The sequence below is a fragment of the Lampris incognitus genome, chromosome 3, assembly GCF_029633865.1.
Source record: "Lampris incognitus isolate fLamInc1 chromosome 3, fLamInc1.hap2, whole genome shotgun sequence".
Classification (NCBI taxonomy): Eukaryota; Metazoa; Chordata; class Actinopteri; order Lampriformes; family Lampridae; genus Lampris; species Lampris incognitus.
The window spans coordinates 1,325,695-1,345,048 of record NC_079213.1 but is presented as its reverse complement, the minus strand read 5'-3'; the positions used below and the strand labels follow the sequence as shown (position 1 = coordinate 1,345,048).

The 19,354-nt window shown below is 47.8% G+C and overlaps 1 protein-coding gene across 3 annotated transcripts in view; it reads left to right on the top strand.

The window, feature by feature from the left end:
- The window catches only part of LOC130108962 (ras-related protein Rap-1b), a 36,382-nt gene extending 20,457 nt beyond the window's left edge, over positions 1–15,925 (top strand). For all 3 annotated transcript variants that reach the window (XM_056275624.1, XM_056275623.1, XM_056275625.1), the window contains exons 6-8: positions 11,960–12,103; positions 12,320–12,413; positions 13,138–15,925. In XM_056275624.1, the coding sequence (XP_056131599.1) occupies positions 11,960–12,103; positions 12,320–12,406 (231 nt within the window). In that variant the 3' untranslated portion in view covers positions 12,407–12,413; positions 13,138–15,925. The remainder of the gene's footprint in view (positions 1–11,959; positions 12,104–12,319; positions 12,414–13,137) is intronic.
- Positions 15,926–19,354: the final 3,429 nt, after the last annotated feature.

The window sequence follows — 19,354 nt, the reverse complement described above, 5'->3', positions numbered from 1 at the left end:
TGACAGACTGAGGACGTGCTAGCACACTGTGATGTGACAAAACCCCTGGCACTGGCGTGTGATGCCTCACCTCATGGCATGGAGGCGCTGCTCTTCCATGTGGAGCCGGATGGCCGAGAGGCTCCCATCTGCTTTGCATCCAGGACGCTGTCCTCCACACAGAGGGATCATGCACAAATCGACAAAGAGGCATTGGCAGTCATTTTTGCAGTCAAGAAATTTCATCAATACCTCTCTGGCCACCACTTTGTGATTTTCACTGGCCACAAACCCCTCTTAGGCCTACTGCACCACTCCAGTGCCACCAGTCCTGCCCCCACGCATGCTGCGTTGGAGTGGGATCCTTGGGGCCCATGACTATGAGTTGAGCTATCGGCCAGGTAAACAGCTGGCGAATGCAGATGCTTTGAGTCGTTTACCACTGCCCGCTGCTGTGACTGAGATGCCACCACCCCTAGAAGAGCCTTTGCTGGAAATGGTGCCAGACCGCGTTGCATGCAAAAGATAAAAAATAAAATAAAGTGCTGCCCTTTCTTTGAAAGATCCGGTCTGTCCCGTGTGCTGCGCTGGATTCTACATGGATGGCTAACAGATGCGCCCGACGGCCGTTTCAAGCCATTTCTCGTCTGCTGTCATGAGTTGTCTGCACACAAGAACTGTTTGTTATGGGGGAGTCGTGTAGTTATTCCCAACCTGGTGAGGAAGGAGGTTCTCGCCATGCTGCACGATGCACACTCTGGCATTGCGCACATGAAAGGCCTATTAAGAAGTTATGCATGGTGGCCAGGTATGGATACAGAGATAGAGGAAATGGTCAAAGCCTGTGAAACCTGCCAGAGGTCTCGTCACACGCCACCTACAGCACAGCTGCATCCTTGGGAGTGGACGACTAAGAAATTGGCCCATCTACACATTGATTTTGCTGGTCCATTCCAAGGAAAGACATTCCTCATAGTAGTGGACTCACACTTTAAGTGGTTAGATGTGTCCATGGTGAGTTCCATGTCATCCTCTACAGTCATCAGCACACCAAGACTCCTCTTTGCAACTCACGGGTTGCCAGATGTCATCGTCTCTGACAATGGTGCTTCCTTCCCCTCCGCAGAATTTATCTTCAGAATGCATCTTCCCTCACTGGAAGTCGGTGTGGGAAGATGGCGGTGCAAATTCACATTTGCAGCGGCCTCACCCAGTACCAACCATGCAGTGTCTTTGTCCACATCTATGTTTAAGTTTGTCTTCGTTTGATGGCTGGGAGAACTTGGTCTGCCTTGTGGGCCCAGGGACCACAGCCCTGCCTGGAGCTGCGACTGAGGAGGTAACACTGAGGGCGGTCTGAAAGGATGCGGAAGAGGAGAAGCTAAGCTAACTGCTAGCCCATGCACACTGACAGTTCCGATAACACCGAGGGCGGTCTGGCGGCGGCCTCACCTGGCGTTGACTGTGTTTTTGGTGTCGTCGTATGGACTGCGGGAAGGTGTGTCAAGGGTGTCTGGCTGGGAGAGCTGCACTGGATCGGCTGGGGGAGCCAGGTCTGCTGCATCCGGTGGGCCCAAGGACCACGGCCCCTGCCTGGAGCTGTGCCTGAGGAGGAAATACCGAGGGCGGTGTGACAGGATGCGGAAGCGGGGCAGGCTAAGCTCACTGCTAGCCCATGCAGACTGGTAGTTCCGACAGCCATCCTGGCTGACGTTCGTTCTCCTGGACAGTGGTTTATTTAGTTTTATTTTTTGTTTAGTTTGGATATGTGTGCTGGTTTAGATCGATATTAGTGTTAGTATGTGTGTTCTTGACGTGCTTTAGCTTTTGCACATGTGTTTTTGTCTTTGTGTCGCACTGCTGTGGGTTGGGGGAAACGACAAAGTGTTGCTGATTCCTGATTCCTGACTTGTTGCAGAGTTGAATGAAATGTGCTTAAGGATGGTGCGTTGTGCTATTTTTGTCTTTGTTAATTGAATTGAGAAGCACTTTGGTGCACATAAATGAGTGGACTGACCGTCCTAAAGTGTTTTTAATAAAAGATGAGAAAAGTGGATGAACTGAAACAGGCCAGCCAGACTGCTGCAGCTGCTGTAGATAGTGAGCTGATGTCATTGATTCAATCCCGTAGAACTAAATTGGGAAAATGTACACAGAAAATGAATGAAATAAGACAATTGATACATCTTGATGGAAATATAGATGATGTAACTGAAAGAGTTGAAGGCCTTAAAATCGCATTGATTGATTTTAAGGAATTCCATAAAACTGTGCACACGTAATCTCAAGATGAACAATATACCGATGAGAGTTGGTTTGAAGTGAAAATGTTGCATTATGATAATTTCACGGATGAAGTGGAGGGACGGAAAGAGGACGTTTCTGAATCTAACAAGGACCAGTCGTCTGTCAGGTGGGAGGACAGCGTTGCACAGCCACTGGCCAGTACAGCATCTCATAGGAGACGTGGATCATCAAGGGCCTCTGCCTCACGCTCAGCCCAATACAGGACAGCTGAGGTACAATGAGCAGAGCGTCCAGCTCGGGGCGCTGCATGAGTTGAACAGCTTTATTTGGAAATGGAGGAAGTTGAATTGAAGAAAAAGAAAGAGAAATTTAACATGAGAACTGACATTGTCGCCTCCATCACCAAAATAGAAGTTACAGAAGAATTCGAAACATCTTCTCTACAAGTATAAAAGAACAAGATGAAATAAATGCTTATCATGATGATATGCAAAGAAAACAATCTTTCTCTTCGAACCTTCAACAATCAGCGGTTGAATTAGCTAAAACAGGAACAGCGCCAAAAACTCCACTTCAAAAAGTTATTATTCAACAGTGGCAACGTACAGTTGAATTTACATTTCCTGAGAAACCAAAGCCTACTTGGCTGTAGGGCCCAAACCGGCATGCAAGAGGAATCACGGGTCGTTTTTTCAAAAAATACGTTTTTATTTATCCAAAAACCATTCCCCCGTGATATCAAAAGCATTCCCCCTTGATATCAGAACCATTCCCCCTTGATATCAAAAGCATTCCCCCTTGATATCAAAACCATTCCCCCTTGATATCAAAACCATTCCCCCTTGATATCAAAACCCTTGCCCCATGATATCAAAACCCTTGCCCCATGATATCAAAACCCTTCCCCCTTGATATCAAAACCCTTGCCCCATGATATCAAAACCCTTCCCCCTCGATATCAAAACCCTTGCCCCATGATATCAAAACCCTTCCCCCATGATATCAAAACCATTCCCCCTTGATATCAAAACCATTCCCCCATGATATCAAAACCCTTGCCCCATGATATCAGAACCATTCCCCCATGATATCAAAACCATTCCCCCTTGATATCAAAACCCTTCCCCCTTGATATCAAAACCCTTGCCCCATGATATCAAAACCATTCCCCCTTGATATCAAAACCCTTCCCCCATGATATCAAAACCATTCCCCCATGATATCAAAACCATTCCCCCTTGATATCAAAACCCTTCCCCCATGATATCAAAACCATTCCCCCTTGATATCAAAACCCTTGCCCCATGATATCAAAACCCTTCCCCCTCGATATCAAAACCCTTGCCCCATGATATCAAAACCATTCCCCCATGATATCAAAACCATTCCCCCTTGATATCAAAACCATTCCCCCATGATATCAAAACCCTTGCCCCATGATATCAGAACCATTCCCCCATGATATCAAAACCATTCCCCCTTGATATCAAAACCCTTCCCCCTTGATATCAAAACCCTTGCCCCATGATATCAAAACCATTCCCCCTTGATATCAAAACCCTTGCCCCATGATATCAAAACCATTCCCCCTTGATATCAAAACCATTCGCCTGTGATATCAAAACCATTCCCCCTTGATATCAAAACCATTCCCCCGTGATATCAAAACCATTCCCCCTTGATATCAGAACCATTCCCCCATGATATCAAAACCATTCCCCCTTGATATCAAAACCATTCCCCCTTGATATCAAAACCATTCCCCCGTGATATCAAAACCATTCCCCCTTGATATTAGAACCATTCCCCCGTGATATCAGAACCATTCCCCCTTGATATCAAAACCATTCCCCCATGATATCAAAACCATTCCCCCTTGATATCAAAATCATCCCCCATGATATCAAAACCATTCCCCCATGATATCAAAACCATTCCCCCTTGATATCAAAACCCTTCCCCCTTGATATCAAAACCCTTGCCCCATGATATCAAAACCATTCCCCCTTGATATCAAAACCCTTCCCCCATGATATCAAAACCATTCCCCCATGATATCAAAACCATTCCCCCTTGATATCAAAACCCTTGCCCCATGATATCAAAACCATTCCCCCTTGATATCAAAACCCTTGCCCCATGATATCAAAACCATTCCCCCTTGATATCAAAACCATTCGCCCGTGATATCAAAACCATTCCCCCTTGATATCAAAACCCTTGCCCCATGATATCAAAACCATTCCCCCTTGATATCGAAACCATTCGCCCGTGATATCAAAACCATTCCCCCTTGATATCAAAACCATTCCCCCGTGATATCAAAACCTTTCCCCCACGATATCAAAACCATTCCCCCTTGATATCAAAACCATTCCCCCGTGATATCAAAACCATTCCCCCATGATATCAAAACCATTCCCCCATGATATCAAAACCATTCCCCCTTGATATCAAAACCTTTCCCCCATGATATCAAAACCATTCCCCCTTGATATCAAAACCATTCCCCCATGATATCAAAACCATTCCCCCATGATATCAAAACCATTCCCCCTTGATATCAAAACCATTCCCCCTTGATATCAAAACCATTCCCCCTTGATATCAAAACCATTCCCCCATGATATCAAAACCATTCCCCCTTGATATCAAAACCATTCCCCCATGATATCAAAACCATTCCCCCTTGATATCAAAACCATTCCCCCATGATATCAAAACCATTCCCCCTTGATATCAAAACCATTCCCCCATGATATCAAAACCATTCCCCCATGATATCAAAACCCTTCCCCCATGAAATCAAAATCATTCCCCCATGATATCAAAACCATTCCCCCTTGATATCAAAACCATTCCCCCATGATATCAAAACCATTCCCCCTTGATATCAAAATCATTCCCCCATGATATCAAAACCATTCCCCCTTGATATCAAAACCATTCCCCCATGATATCAAAACCATTCCCCCTTGATATCAAAACCATTCCCCCATGATATCAAAACCATTCCCCCATGATATCAAAACCCTTCCCCCATGAAATCAAAATCATTCCCCCGTTATATGGAGGAGTCGAGGTGTTGGAAGATGTAGAGCATCCCATGTTGACTGCATCATCCACTGACCTCTTTGCTCGGTAGTCAAACTGCAGGGGGTCGAGCAAAGAGGCCTGTGATTTCCTTCAGGTGGGCCAACACCAGTCTCTCAAAGGATTTCATGACCACAGACATTAGAGCAACAGGCTTGTTTGTAGTCATTTAATCCTGTGATACAGGTTTGTTGAAGCAGGAGGGGACTTCACACAGCTCCAGTGGTCTGTTGAAGGTCAGTGTGAAAATGAGGATCAGCTGGTCAGCACAGACTTTAAGACAGGAGGGTGACACGCCATCTGGGTCCGGTGTCTTCCTGGTCTTCTGTCACTTGGAGAGCTGGTGCACATCCTCAACACAGATCCTGAGTGCGGGTGGGGGTTCGGTGAGGGGGGGGGGGTTGGCAGGAGGGCAGTTGGTTGTGTGTTGTGGCCAGAAAGGGTGAGGGGTGGGAACTTTTGCTTTTCAAACCTGAAGTAAAACCCATTTAGGTCGTCAGCCTTGGTGGTTCCCTGCAGTGTGTGGGCGGGGGTGGGGGGGTCTCCTGTAGTTGGTAATGTCTCTCAAACCTCTCCAGACTGATGATGGGTCGTTTGCAGGGAACCTGTTTTTCACATTTCCAGAGTAGCACCTTTCTGCCACCCTGATCTCCTTTGTGAGCGTGTTTCTGGCTTTGTTGGACCGGGAGTTCGTGTATCTTCTGGGCCAGAGAGTGGACATTCGCCAGGTGGATTGATGGAAGCGCGGCCTCAATCTTCACTGTCGCAGTTTAACGAGCGCTCCGGTTCGCTTCCTCTTTCAGCGTCTTCGTCATAGTCCGCACAGGGCTGGACCAGTCAAGACCTCAGCAAGACTTTTGATAAAACGCTCAGTTGAAGTCGGTAAAAAAGTCTGTTCAGTTTGTCCAGTGGACAATTGGAGTTTCGCTTTGTCCAGTGGCCAGTTGGAGTTTCGGTTTGTCCAGTGGCCAGCTGGAGTTTCGCTTTGTCTAGTGGCCAGCTGGAGTTTCGCTTTGTCCAGTGGCCAGTTGGAGTTTCGGTTTGTCCAGTGGCCAGCTGGAGTTTCGCTTTGTCCAGTGGCCAGTTGGAGTTTCGCTTTGTCCAGTGGCCAGTTGGAGTTTCGGTGTGTCCAGTGGCCAGTTGGAGTTTCGGTGTGTCCAGTGGCCAGCTGGAGTTTCGGTTTGTCCAGTGGCCAGTTGGAGTTTTGCTTTGTCCAGTGGACAGTTGGAGTTTCGGTGTGTCCAGTGGACAATTGGAGTTTCGGTTTGTCCAGTGGACAGTTGGAGTTTCGCTTTGTCCAGTGGCCAGATGGAGTTTCGGTGTGTCCAGTGGCCAGTTGGAGTTTCGGTTTGTCCAGTGGACAGTTGGAGTTTCGGTTTGTCCAGTCGCCAGTTGGAGTTTAGGTGTGTCCAGTGGACAGTTGGAGTTTTGGTGTGTCAAGTGGACAGTTGGAGTTTCGGTTTGTCCAGTGGCCAGTTGGAGTTTCGCTTTGTCTAGTGGCCAGTTGGAGTTTCGGTGTGTCCAGTGGCCAGTTGGAGTTTTGGTGTGTCCAGTGGCCAGTTGGAGTTTCGGTTTGTCCAGTTGCCAGTTGGAGTTTCGGTTTGTCCATTTGCCAGTTGGAGTTTCGGTGTGTCCAGTGGCCAGTTGGAGTTTCGGTGTGTCCGGTGGACAGTTGGAGTTTCGGTTTGTCCAGTGGCCAGTTGGAGTTTCGGTTTGTCCAGTGGCCAGTTGGAGTTTCGGTTTGTCCAGTGGACAGTTGGAGTTTCGGTGTGTCCAGTGGCCAGTTGGAGTTTCGATGTGTCCAGTGGACATTTGGAGTTTCGGTTTGTCCGGTGGACAGTTGGAGTTTCGGTTTGTCCGGTGGCCAGTTGGAGTTTCGGTTTGTCCAGTGGCCAGTTGGAGTTTTGGTGTGTCCAGTGGCCAGTTGGAGTTTCGGTTTGTCCAGTGGCCAGTTGGAGTTTCGGTGTGTCCAGTGGACAGTTGGAGTTTCGGTGTGTCCAGTGGACAGTTGGAGTTTTGGTGTGTCCAGTGGACAGTTGGAGTTTCGGTTTGTCCACTGGCCAGTTGGAGTTTTGGTGTGTCCAGTGGCCAGTTGGAGTTTCTGTTTGTCCAGTTGCCAGTTGGAGTTTCGGTGTGTCCAGTGGCCAGTTGGAGTTTCGGTGTGTCCGGTGGACAGTTGGAGTTTCGGTGTGTCCAGTGGACAATTGGAGTTTCGGTTTGTCCAGTGGACAGTTGGAGTTTCGCTTTGTCCAGTGGCCAGATGGAGTTTCGGTGTGTCCAGTGGCCAGTTGGAGTTTCGGTTTGTCCAGTGGACAGTTGGAGTTTCGGTTTGTCCAGTCGCCAGTTGGAGTTTAGGTGTGTCCAGTGGACAGTTGGAGTTTTGGTGTGTCCAGTGGACAGTTGGAGTTTCGGTTTGTCCAGTGGCCAGTTGGAGTTTCGCTTTGTCTAGTGGCCAGTTGGAGTTTCGGTGTGTCCAGTGGCCAGTTGGAGTTTTGGTGTGTCCAGTGGCCAGTTGGAGTTTCGGTTTGTCCAGTTGCCAGTTGGAGTTTCGGTTTGTCCATTTGCCAGTTGGAGTTTCGGTGTGTCCAGTGGCCAGTTGGAGTTTCGGTGTGTCCGGTGGACAGTTGGAGTTTCGGCTTGTCCAGTGGCCAGTTGGAGTTTCGGTTTGTCCAGTGGCCAGTTGGAGTTTCGGTTTGTCCAGTGGACAGTTGGAGTTTCGGTGTGTCCAGTGGCCAGTTGGAGTTTCGATGTGTCCAGTGGACATTTGGAGTTTCGGTTTGTCCGGTGGACAGTTGGAGTTTCGGTTTGTCCGGTGGCCAGTTGGAGTTTCGGTTTGTCCAGTGGCCAGTTGGAGTTTTGGTGTGTCCAGTGGCCAGTTGGAGTTTCGGTTTGTCCAGTGGCCAGTTGGAGTTTCGGTGTGTCCAGTGGACAGTTGGAGTTTCGGTGTGTCCAGTGGACAGTTGGAGTTTTGGTGTGTCCAGTGGACAGTTGGAGTTTCGGTTTGTCCACTGGCCAGTTGGAGTTTTGGTGTGTCCAGTGGCCAGTTGGAGTTTCTGTTTGTCCAGTTGCCAGTTGGAGTTTCGGTGTGTCCAGTGGCCAGTTGGAGTTTCGGTGTGTCCGGTGGACAGTTGGAGTTTCGGTTTGTCCAGTGGCCAGTTGGAGTTTCGGTGTGTCCAGTGGACAGTTGGAGTTTCGGTGTGTCCAGTGGCCAGTTGGAGTTTCGGTTTGTCCAGTGGACAGTTGGAGTTTCGGTGTGTCCAGTGGCCAGTTGGAGTTTCGATGTGTCCAGTGGACAGTTTCGGTTTGTCCGGTGGACAGTTGGAGTTTCGGTTTGTCCGGTGGCCAGTTGGAGTTTCGGTTTGTCCAGTGGCCAGTTGGAGTTTTGGTGTGTCCAGTGGCCAGTTGGAGTTTCGGTTTGTCCAGTGGCCAGTTGGAGTTTCGGTGTGTCCAGTGGACAGTTGGAGTTTCGCTGTGTCCAGTGGACAGTTGGAGTTTCGGTGTGTCCAGTGGACAGTTGGAGTTTCGGTTTGTCCACTGGCCAGTTGGAGTTTTGGTGTGTCCAGTGGCCAGTTGGAGTTTCTGTTTGTCCAGTTGCCAGTTGGAGTTTCGGTGTGTCCAGTGGCCAGTTGGAGTTTCGGTGTGTCCGGTGGACAGTTGGGGTTTCGGTTTGTCCAGTGGCCAGTTGGAGTTTCGCTTTGTCCAGTGGCCAGTTGGAGTTTCGGTTTGTCCAGTAGCCAGTTGGAGTTTCGGTTTGTCCAGTGGACAGTTGGAGTTTCGGTGTGTCCAGTGGACAGTTGGAGTTTCGGTGTGTCCAGTGGACAGTTGGAGTTTTGGTGTGTCCAGTGGACAGTTGGAGTTTCGGTTTGTCCACTGGCCAGTTGGAGTTTTGGTGTGTCCAGTGGCCAGTTGGAGTTTCTGTTTGTCCAGTTGCCAGTTGGAGTTTCGGTGTGTCCAGTGGCCAGTTGGAGTTTCGGTGTGTCCGGTGGACAGTTGGAGTTTCGGTTTGTCCAGTGGCCAGTTGGAGTTTCGGTGTGTCCAGTGGACAGTTGGAGTTTCGGTGTGTCCAGTGGCCAGTTGGAGTTTCGGTTTGTCCAGTGGACAGTTGGAGTTTCGGTGTGTCCGGTGGCCAGTTGGAGTTTCGATGTGTCCAGTGGACATTTGGAGTTTCGGTTTGTCCGGTGGACAGTTGGAGTTTCGGTTTGTCCGGTGGCCAGTTGGAGTTTCGGTTTGTCCAGTGGCCAGTTGGAGTTTTGGTGTGTCCAGTGGCCAGTTGGAGTTTCGGTTTGTCCAGTGGCCAGTTGGAGTTTCGGTGTGTCCAGTGGACAGTGGAGTTTCGCTGTGTCCAGTGGACAGTTGGAGTTTCGGTGTGTCCAGTGGACAGTTGGAGTTTCGGTTTGTCCACTGGCCAGTTGGAGTTTTGGTGTGTCCAGTGGCCAGTTGGAGTTTCTGTTTGTCCAGTTGCCAGTTGGAGTTTCGGCGTGTCCAGTGGCCAGTTGGAGTTTCGGTGTGTCCGGTGGACAGTTGGAGTTTCGGTTTGTCCAGTGGCCAGTTGGAGTTTCGCTTTGTCCAGTGGCCAGTTGGAGTTTCGGTTTGTCCAGTAGCCAGTTGGAGTTTCGGTTTGTCCAGTGGACAGTTGGAGTTTCGGTGTGTCCAGTGGACAGTTGGAGTTTCGGTGTGTCCGGTGGACAGTTGGAGTTTCGGTTTGTCCGGTGGCCAGTTGGAGTTTCGGTTTGTCCAGTGGACAGTTGGAGTTTCGGTTTGTCCAGTGGACAGTTGGAGTTTCGATGTGTCCAGTGGACAGTTGGAGTTTCGGTGTGTCCAGTGGCCAGTTGGAGTTTCGGTGTGTCCAGTGGACAGTTGGAGTTTCGGTGTGTCCAGTGGCCAGTTGGAGTTTCGGTTTGTCCGGTGAGCAGTTGGAGACAGTGGACAGTTGGAGAGTTAAGACTTCTTCCCTGTTGTATGTGATCAGTGAGAGGGCGCTGGAAAATAAACACATAAGCAAAAACACAGACAGTACACGAAAGCGCAGAACCGAGGCTACCGTCTGTGGCGGCATCTTGATGATGTGATATCATGCCATGCTACACATGTTAGATACATGTTATACATGCTAAACACGCCATAACACGTTATAATGCTATACATGTTACAAACATGTTACACATGCTACACACGCTACAAACACGTTATACAGGCTACACATGTTATACATGCTACACACGTTATAACCATGTTATACACGCTACAATGTTATAACATGTTATACATGCAAAAAAGTTACAAACACGTTATATATGTTACACGTGCTACACATGTTATAAACACGTTATAATGCTACACACGTTACAAACACATCATACATGCTACACATGTTACAAACATGTTATACATGCTGTACACATGACAAACACGTTATAATGCTACACACGTTACAAACACATTAGACATGCTACACACGCTATAAACATGTTATACATGCTACACACATTGCAAACACATGCATGCTACACGTTACAAACATGTTATACATGCTACACATATTATAAACATGTTATTCATGATACACACGTTACAAACATGTTATACATGCATCACACATTACAAACATGTTATACATGCTACACATGTTATACACATGTTTTACATGCTACACGTTACAAATAAGTTATACATGCTACACATGTTACAAACACATTATACATGCTACACACGTCACAAATATATTGTACATGCTACAGATGTTACAAACCCGTTATACATGCTACAGATGTTACAAACACATTATACATGCTACAGATGTTACAAACATGTTATACATGCTACACACGCTACAAACATGTTATAAATGCTACACATGTTATACACATGTTTTACATGCTACACGTTACAAATAAGTTATACATGCTACACATGTTACAAATACATTATACATGCTACACATGTTACAAATATATTATACATGCTACAGATGTTACAAACCCGTTATACATGCTACACATGTTACAAACATGTTATACATGCTTCACACATTACAAACATGCTATAAATGCTACACATGTTATACACATGTTTTACATGCTACACGTTACAAATAAGTTATACATGCTACACATGTTACAAACACATTATACATGCTACACATGTTACAAACATGTTATACATGCTTCACACGTTACAAACATGTTATACATGCTACAGATGTTACAAACATGTTATACATGCTTCACACATTACAAACATGTTATAAATGCTACACATGTTATACACATGTTTTACATGCTACACGTTACAAATAAGTTATACATGCTACACATGTTACAAACACATTATACATGCTACAGATGTTACAAACATGTTATACATGCTTCACACGTTACAAACATGTTATACATGCTACGCAGTACTGCCATACAAACACTATTGACCCGCTCTATTCACTTTGCTCATGCTACTACACACACTACACACACACACACACACACACACACACACGTAGTAAACCATACAAATCATAAACACAGAGATATACTATAAACAGGCTGCATGCACACTTTAACAGTGTGTGTGTGTGTGTGTGTGTGTGTGTGTGTGTGTGTGTGTGTGTGTGTGTGTGTGTGTGTGTGTGTGTGTGTGTGTGCAGGTTCCTATGGTCCTGGTGGGGAATAAATGTGACCTGGAGGCGGAGCGGGTGGTGGGCCATGAGCAGGGCCAGACGCTTGCTGCCCAGTGGAACTCCTGCGCTTTTCTGGAAACATCTGCCAAGAGCAAGATCAATGTCAACGAGGTCACCACACACACACACACACACACACACACACACACACACACACACACACACACACACACACACACACACACACACACACACACACACACTTTGCTACACAAACACTTGACATCCAAATATTTTTGTTTCCAGTTTATGCTTAACTGCGTGTGTGTGTGTGTGTGTGTGTGTGTGTGTGTGTGTGTGTGTGTGTGTGTGTGTGTGTGTGTGTAGATATTCTATGACCTGGTGCGGCAGATTAACAGGAAGACTCCGACTCCTGGTAAAGCTCGCAAGAAATCCAACTGTCAACTGCTTTAATAAACAGGTAAACACACACACACACACACACACACACACACACACACACACACACACACACACACACACACACACACACACACACAGCGTGTGTTATGATCGACAGTTACAGTTTGTTATGATTGACAGGTAGTTTGTGTTATGATTGACAGTTACAGTTTGTGTCATGATTGACAGATAGTTTGTGTTATGATTGACAGATACAGTTTGTGTTATGATTGACAGTTTGTGTTATGATTGACAGATACAGTTTGTGTTATGATTGACAGATACAGTTTGTGTTATGATTGACTGATAGTTTGTGTTATGATTGACAGTTACAGTTTGTGTCGTGATTGACGGATAGTTTGTGTTATGATTGACAGATAGTTTGTGTTATGACTGACAGATACAGGTTATATCATGATTGACAGATAGTTTGTGTTATGATTGACAGATACAGTTTGTGTTATGATTGACAGATACAGTTTGTGTTATGATTGACTGATAGTTTGTGTTATGATTGGCTGATAGTTTGTGTTATGATTGACAGTTTGTGTTATGATTGACAGATACAGTTTGTGTTATGATTGACTGATAGTTTGTGTTATGATGGACAGTTACAGTTTGTGTCGTGATTGACAGATAGTTTGTGTTATGATTGACAGATACAGGTTGTGTTATGATTGACAGGGTAGATGCTGTACGCCTGCCCTGCTACTACTGCAACACTAAATCTGTCTCTTCTCCAGGTGTTCCACCCACCTGACAAACGACCAACCAATCACAGGACCTCTTCCTTCTTGGCCACGCCCCTTCAACATAAACCAATATTATTGACCTTCAAACAGACCTCTGAACCCTGCCTCCATCAACTCATCATCTCCATTGGATCCCTGTACAGCTGTCACTAACAAACTGTTGACTTGGAAACATTAAAAGCAGAAGTGATGAAGATGATGGCCAAGATGATGAAGATGATTCCGTCATTGGCTGCTGGTGCTAGGGGCGGTGCTTATCGGGTTCTCTCTCCTCTGCTTCCTGTTAAGTCTGATCAGAGTCATACATGCACAGAGTTTGGCCGCTAGCTTTCGCTGAGCACCCAGTGATTCTCCTGTAGTTCTGTCGGAACATCACCATGGAGACGTGATGCAGGACGGGGATCCATATTGACAATGTACACTTGTTTCTTCAAGCAGGCGAAGACCCCACAACAACCCGGACTAACTCTGTCTATCTGTGGTTCTGGTCCAACCTGTGGATTCGTAGTATTGATTATGTTGCTTATAATCTGGACCCTTTGTGTGAAATGATAAAGAAAAGTCTAAATCTGCTTTGTTGTTTTAGTGCAGAGATCAGCAGGTCCGAGCCCCCCCCCCCTTCTTCCATCCAGGAAGTTGAACAAACTGGTTCAAATACGTCAGAAACACCAGTAATCCCAGACTGGGACCAATAAAACCCCCCCTGCAGATGAAGAGCTAGCTAGCTAGCAGCACCAACAGTTTCCTAGAGGATGCTAAAGATGCTAGCACATAGTTCCTGAATTAGCTAAAAACCAAATTGTTAATCTGTAAGAAGTTGTGAGTGGAGGTCATGGCTCATGTAACATCTGCAGGACCCTGGTTGTGAATGTGGAGCGTCTCCTGTAATGGCCTCGGTTCAGGTCGGGCTGAAGGGCATTAAAGGAGTCCCCCGTCTGACTTTTACTGGTCTCTGAAAACCAAGCAGCGTCCAGGTCACCGCTGAGCCGCCACAATGAACCAAGATGAAGATCCTGTTCAGCACAACTGAAATGTCCAAGTGTTTCTGAACAGTAGAAACAACAATCAGAAATATCACAAGTAGTACTACTACTTCGACTGTTTGAATAGTAGCGGTACTTTTACTCTCAGTTACTGTAAGTGGTGGAGATCTGGCAGAGAGAGGAGACACCAGCCCTGCCCTCACTCACACCACGTGTCTGGACCAGCCCTGCTCTCTCTGTGTGTGTGTGTGTGTGTGTGTGTGTGTGTGTGTGTGTGTGTGTGTGTGTGTGTCTGTGGAGAACAGGGGTCCCTGTGAGCGTCAACATAATGGCTAGTGGCCATGATGACCTCCTGGCCCATGTGACCCGGGTGTTTTTTCATGTTGAGGTGGTTTATGTGAAGATGTGGTGATAGAAACCACGTTGCTGTCACGTGTGACTATATTATATTATACTTACCCCGTGTTGTTGCAAGGTATTGTGGGTATGATTTGGCCAAAACACAGTGGCAAACCGTGGAGATCCTCAGTCGTCCACTTTATGAAGCAACCAAATAACGACGGAAGAGAGCAAACATCTGGAGATGTTGACGGCGTTCTTTGTGAAGTCGTGCTGGCAGGGAGCGGGTGGGTGGGCCGAAGCAGTGAAGGTGGAGACAGTCTGCATGTCACGTCCAAAATGATGAGCATTCAAACACCAAACTGACCTGAGACCCACCGACAGCTACGCTGTACATCCCCACCCGACACCCAACCACCATCCACCTAACCAACATCCAATCACTACTCACCCAACATACATCCAACAGACATCCACCCAACGTCCAACCAACATGCAACCTCCATCTGCCCAACGTCCAACCACCACACACCTAACATCCATCTGACACCCAACCAACGTCCAGCCAACATGTCCTCGGTATCCTGTTGAAAGTGCTTGTAGTTGTAGTTGGTGTTGTGGCCCAGAGGTCTAGTGAGCGTCGCTGATGGAGAATGTTCCCTCCTGCATGGGATGACTGGCTGCTGGGGGGTTCGTTGATCTGTGATTTGTGGAGTTCTTGGAAGCAGCAGCAGCAGCAGCAGCAGCAGCAGCAGCAGCTGCAGTTTGGTTTACAGAGCAGGATGTCCAAAATACTGCCTTAAAACTTCTACAACATGGTAATTACTGTAGTACCTGCTGGCCCATAGTACTACACTACAGTCATACTAGTGTAGAATGTGCTGGTCTGTAGGCTGTTTGATAAGACTGCTCGGTTAAAGTTTCTCTGGAATGTTCTGGTGTCTGGTGAGAATGTCTAATGCTGAGGTTGTCATGTAGCATGTAAATATTTTTAACATTTTTCTTGTATTCAGACACAGAGTAATTGAGTCCTCTCAGAGCTGCAGGGGACTTATTCCACAAGCCCGATTTCAAAAGTTTGCATGAACATGCCTCTGTCAGAGCAGCACGCTTTAAACCGCCATCTTTAAACCTCTGAGATACAGCTGGCCTCTGCTACCCTCCAGCGGTCACTCAGAGAATGACAGGGCGGAGTCGCTGCTGCTTCCGGGACCAGGAGGGTATATGAACAGATGCTTTTTCTTTTTCAGCACATCTCTGTCGTAACGAGGTGAAAAAACTCAGTTATTTTCCCGCCCCACCCCAGGTGAGCAAATCTGGAGGGGAGGGGAGTAAATGGCCCCCTCCCCCGCCAGTTGCCACTATGGACTCTGCTTGGCTGTGTGTGTGGGGGGGGCGGGGGGGGCTGTAGCCAAATGTAAACTAAAAAGCCTTAAATAAATAAAGTGGTGCAATTTGTATGATCACCTTGTTGTCTGACTGACTGACAGATTGACATAGTTTGTGTGTGTGTGTGTGTGTGTGTGTGTGTGAGTGTGTGTGTGTGTGTGTGTGTGTGTGTGTGTGTGTGTGTGTGTGTGAGTGTGTGTGTGTGTGAGTGTGCGTGCGTGCGTGCAGTTACAAGTGTCCTCAGGGTGAATTTGTGTCTGACAAATGTGTCTGTAGGTGAAAATTTGAAAAAATTGATTAGATATCCTACGACAGACTGTTAGTCTGCAACGAACTGATCATACTGCAGGACACTGAGCTGATCATACTGCAGGACAGCGAACTGATCATACCGCAGGACACTGAGCTGATCATACTGCAGGACACTGAGCTGATCATACCGCAGGACAGTGAGCTGATCATACTGCAGGACAGCGAACTGATCATACCGCAGGACACTGAGCTGATCATACTGCAGGACACTGAGCTGATCATACCGCAGGACAGTGAGCTGATCATACCGCAGGACACTGAGCTGATCATACCGCAGGACAGTGAGCTGATCATACCGCAGGACACTGAGCTGATCATACTGCAGGACAGCGAACTGATCATACCGCAGGACACTGAGCTGATCATACTGCAGGACACTGAGCTGATCATACTGCAGGACAGCGAACTGATCATACCGCAGGACAGGGAACTGATCATACTGCAGGAGAGTGAGCTGATCATACCGCAGGACACTGAGCTGATCATACTGCAGGACAGCGAACTGATCATACCGCAGGACACTGAGCTGATCATACCGCAGGACACTGAGCTGATCATACTGCAGGACAGCGAACTGATCATACCGCAGGACACTGAGCTGATCATACTGCAGGACACTGAGCTGATCATACTGCAGGACAGCGAACTGATCATACCGCAGGACAGGGAACTGATCATACTGCAGGAGAGTGAGCTGATCATACCGCAGGACACTGAGCTGATCATACTGCAGGACAGCGAACTGATCATACCGCAGGACACTGAGCTGATCATACCGCAGGACACTGAGCTGATCATACTGCAGGACAGCGAACTGATCATACCGCAGGACACTGAGCTGATCATACTGCAGGACACTGAGCTGATCATACTGCAGGACAGCGAACTGATCATACCGCAGGACAGGGAACTGATCATACTGCAGGAGAGTGAGCTGATCATACCGCAGGACACTGAGCTGATCATACTGCAGGACAGCGAACTGATCATACCGCAGGACACTGAGCCGATCATACTGCAGGAGAGTGAGCTGATCATACCGCAGGACACTGAGCTGATCATACTGCAGGACAGCGAACTGATCATACCGCAGGACACTGAGCTGATCATACTGCAGGACAGTGAGCTGATCATACCGCAGGACACTGAGCTGATCATACTGCAGGACAGCGAACTGATCATACCGCAGGACAGCGAACTGATCATACTGCAGGACAGCGAACTGATCATACTGTCAGGACAGCGAACTGATCATACTGTCAAGACAGCGAACTGATCATGCTGCAGGACAGGGAACTGATCATACTGCAGGACAGCGAACTGATCATACTGCAGGACAGGGAACTGATCATACTGCAGGACAGCGAACTGATCATACTGCAGGACAGGGAACTGATCATACTGCAGGACAGCGAACTGATCATACTGCAAGACAGCGAACTGATCATACTGCAGGACAGCGAACTGATCATACTGCAGGACAGCGAACTGATCATACTGCAGGACAGGGAACTGATCATACCGCAGGACAGCGAACTGATCATACTGCAGGACATTGAACTGATCATACTGCAGGACATGGAACTGATCATACTGCAGGACAGGGAACTGATCATACTGCAGGACAGCGAACTGATCATACCGCAGGACAGGGAACTGATCATACTGCAGGACAGCGAACTGATCATACTGCAGGACAGGGAACTGATCATACTGCAGGACTGCGAACTGATCATACTGTCAGGACAGCGAACTGATCATACTGCAGGACAGCGAACCGATCATACCGCAGGACTGCGAACTGATCATACTGCAGGACAGCGAACTGATAATACTGCAGGACAGCGAACTGATCATACCGCAGGACTGCGAACTGATCATACTGCAGGACAGCGAACTGATCATACTGCAGGACAGCGAACTGATCATACCGCAGGACAGGGAACTGATCATACCGCAGGACAGCGAACTGATCATACCGCAGGACAGGTAACTGATCATACCGCAGGACAGGGAACTGATCATACTGCAGGACAGCGAACTGATCATACTGCAGGACAGCGAACCGATCATACCGCAAGATAGCGAACCGATCATACTGTCAGGACAGGGAACTGATCATACTGTCAGGACAGCGAACCGATCATACTACAGGACAGGGAACTGATCATACTGTCAGGACAGCGAACCGATCATACTGCAGGACAGGGAACTGATCATACTGCAGGACAGCGAACTGATCATACTGCAGGACAGCGAACTGATCATACTGCAGGACAGCGAACTGATCATACTGCAGGACAGCGAACTGATCATACTGCAGGACAGCGAACTGATCATACTGCAGGACAGCGAACTGATCATACCGCAGGACAGCGAACCGATCATACCGCAGGACAGGGAACCGATCATACCGCAGGACAGCGAACCGATCATAGCGCAGGACAGCGAACCGATCATACCGCAGGACAGCGAACTGATCATACCGCAGGACAGCGAACTGATCATACTGCAGGACAGCGAACTGATCATACTGCAGGACAGCGAACTGATCATACCGCAGGACAGCGAACTGATCATACTGCAGGACAGGGAACTGATCATACTGTCAGGACAGCGAACTGATCATACCGCAGGACAGCGAACTGATCATACCGCAGGACAGCGAACCGATCATACTGCAGGACAGGGAACTGATCATACTGCAGGACAGCGAACCGATCATACCGCAGGACAGCGAACCGATCATACCGCAGGACAGCGAACTGATCATACCGCAGGACAGCGAACTGATCATAGCGCAGGACAGGGAACTGATCATACCGCAGGACAGCGAACTGATCATACCGCAGGACAGCGAACTGATCATACCGCAGGACAGGGAACTGATCATACCGCAGGACAGGGAACTGATCATACCGCAGGACAGGGAACTGATCATACCGCAGGACAGCGAACTGATCATACCGCAGGACAGGGAACTGATCATACTGCAGGACAGGGAACTGATCATACTGCAGGACAGCGAACTGATCATACTGCAGGACAGCGAACTGATCATACCGCAGGACAGCGAACCGATCATACCGCAGGACAGCGAACTGATCATACTGCAGGACAGGGAACTGATCATACTGCAGGACAGCGAACTGATCATAATGCTTGGACAGCGCCTTCCGCTGGTG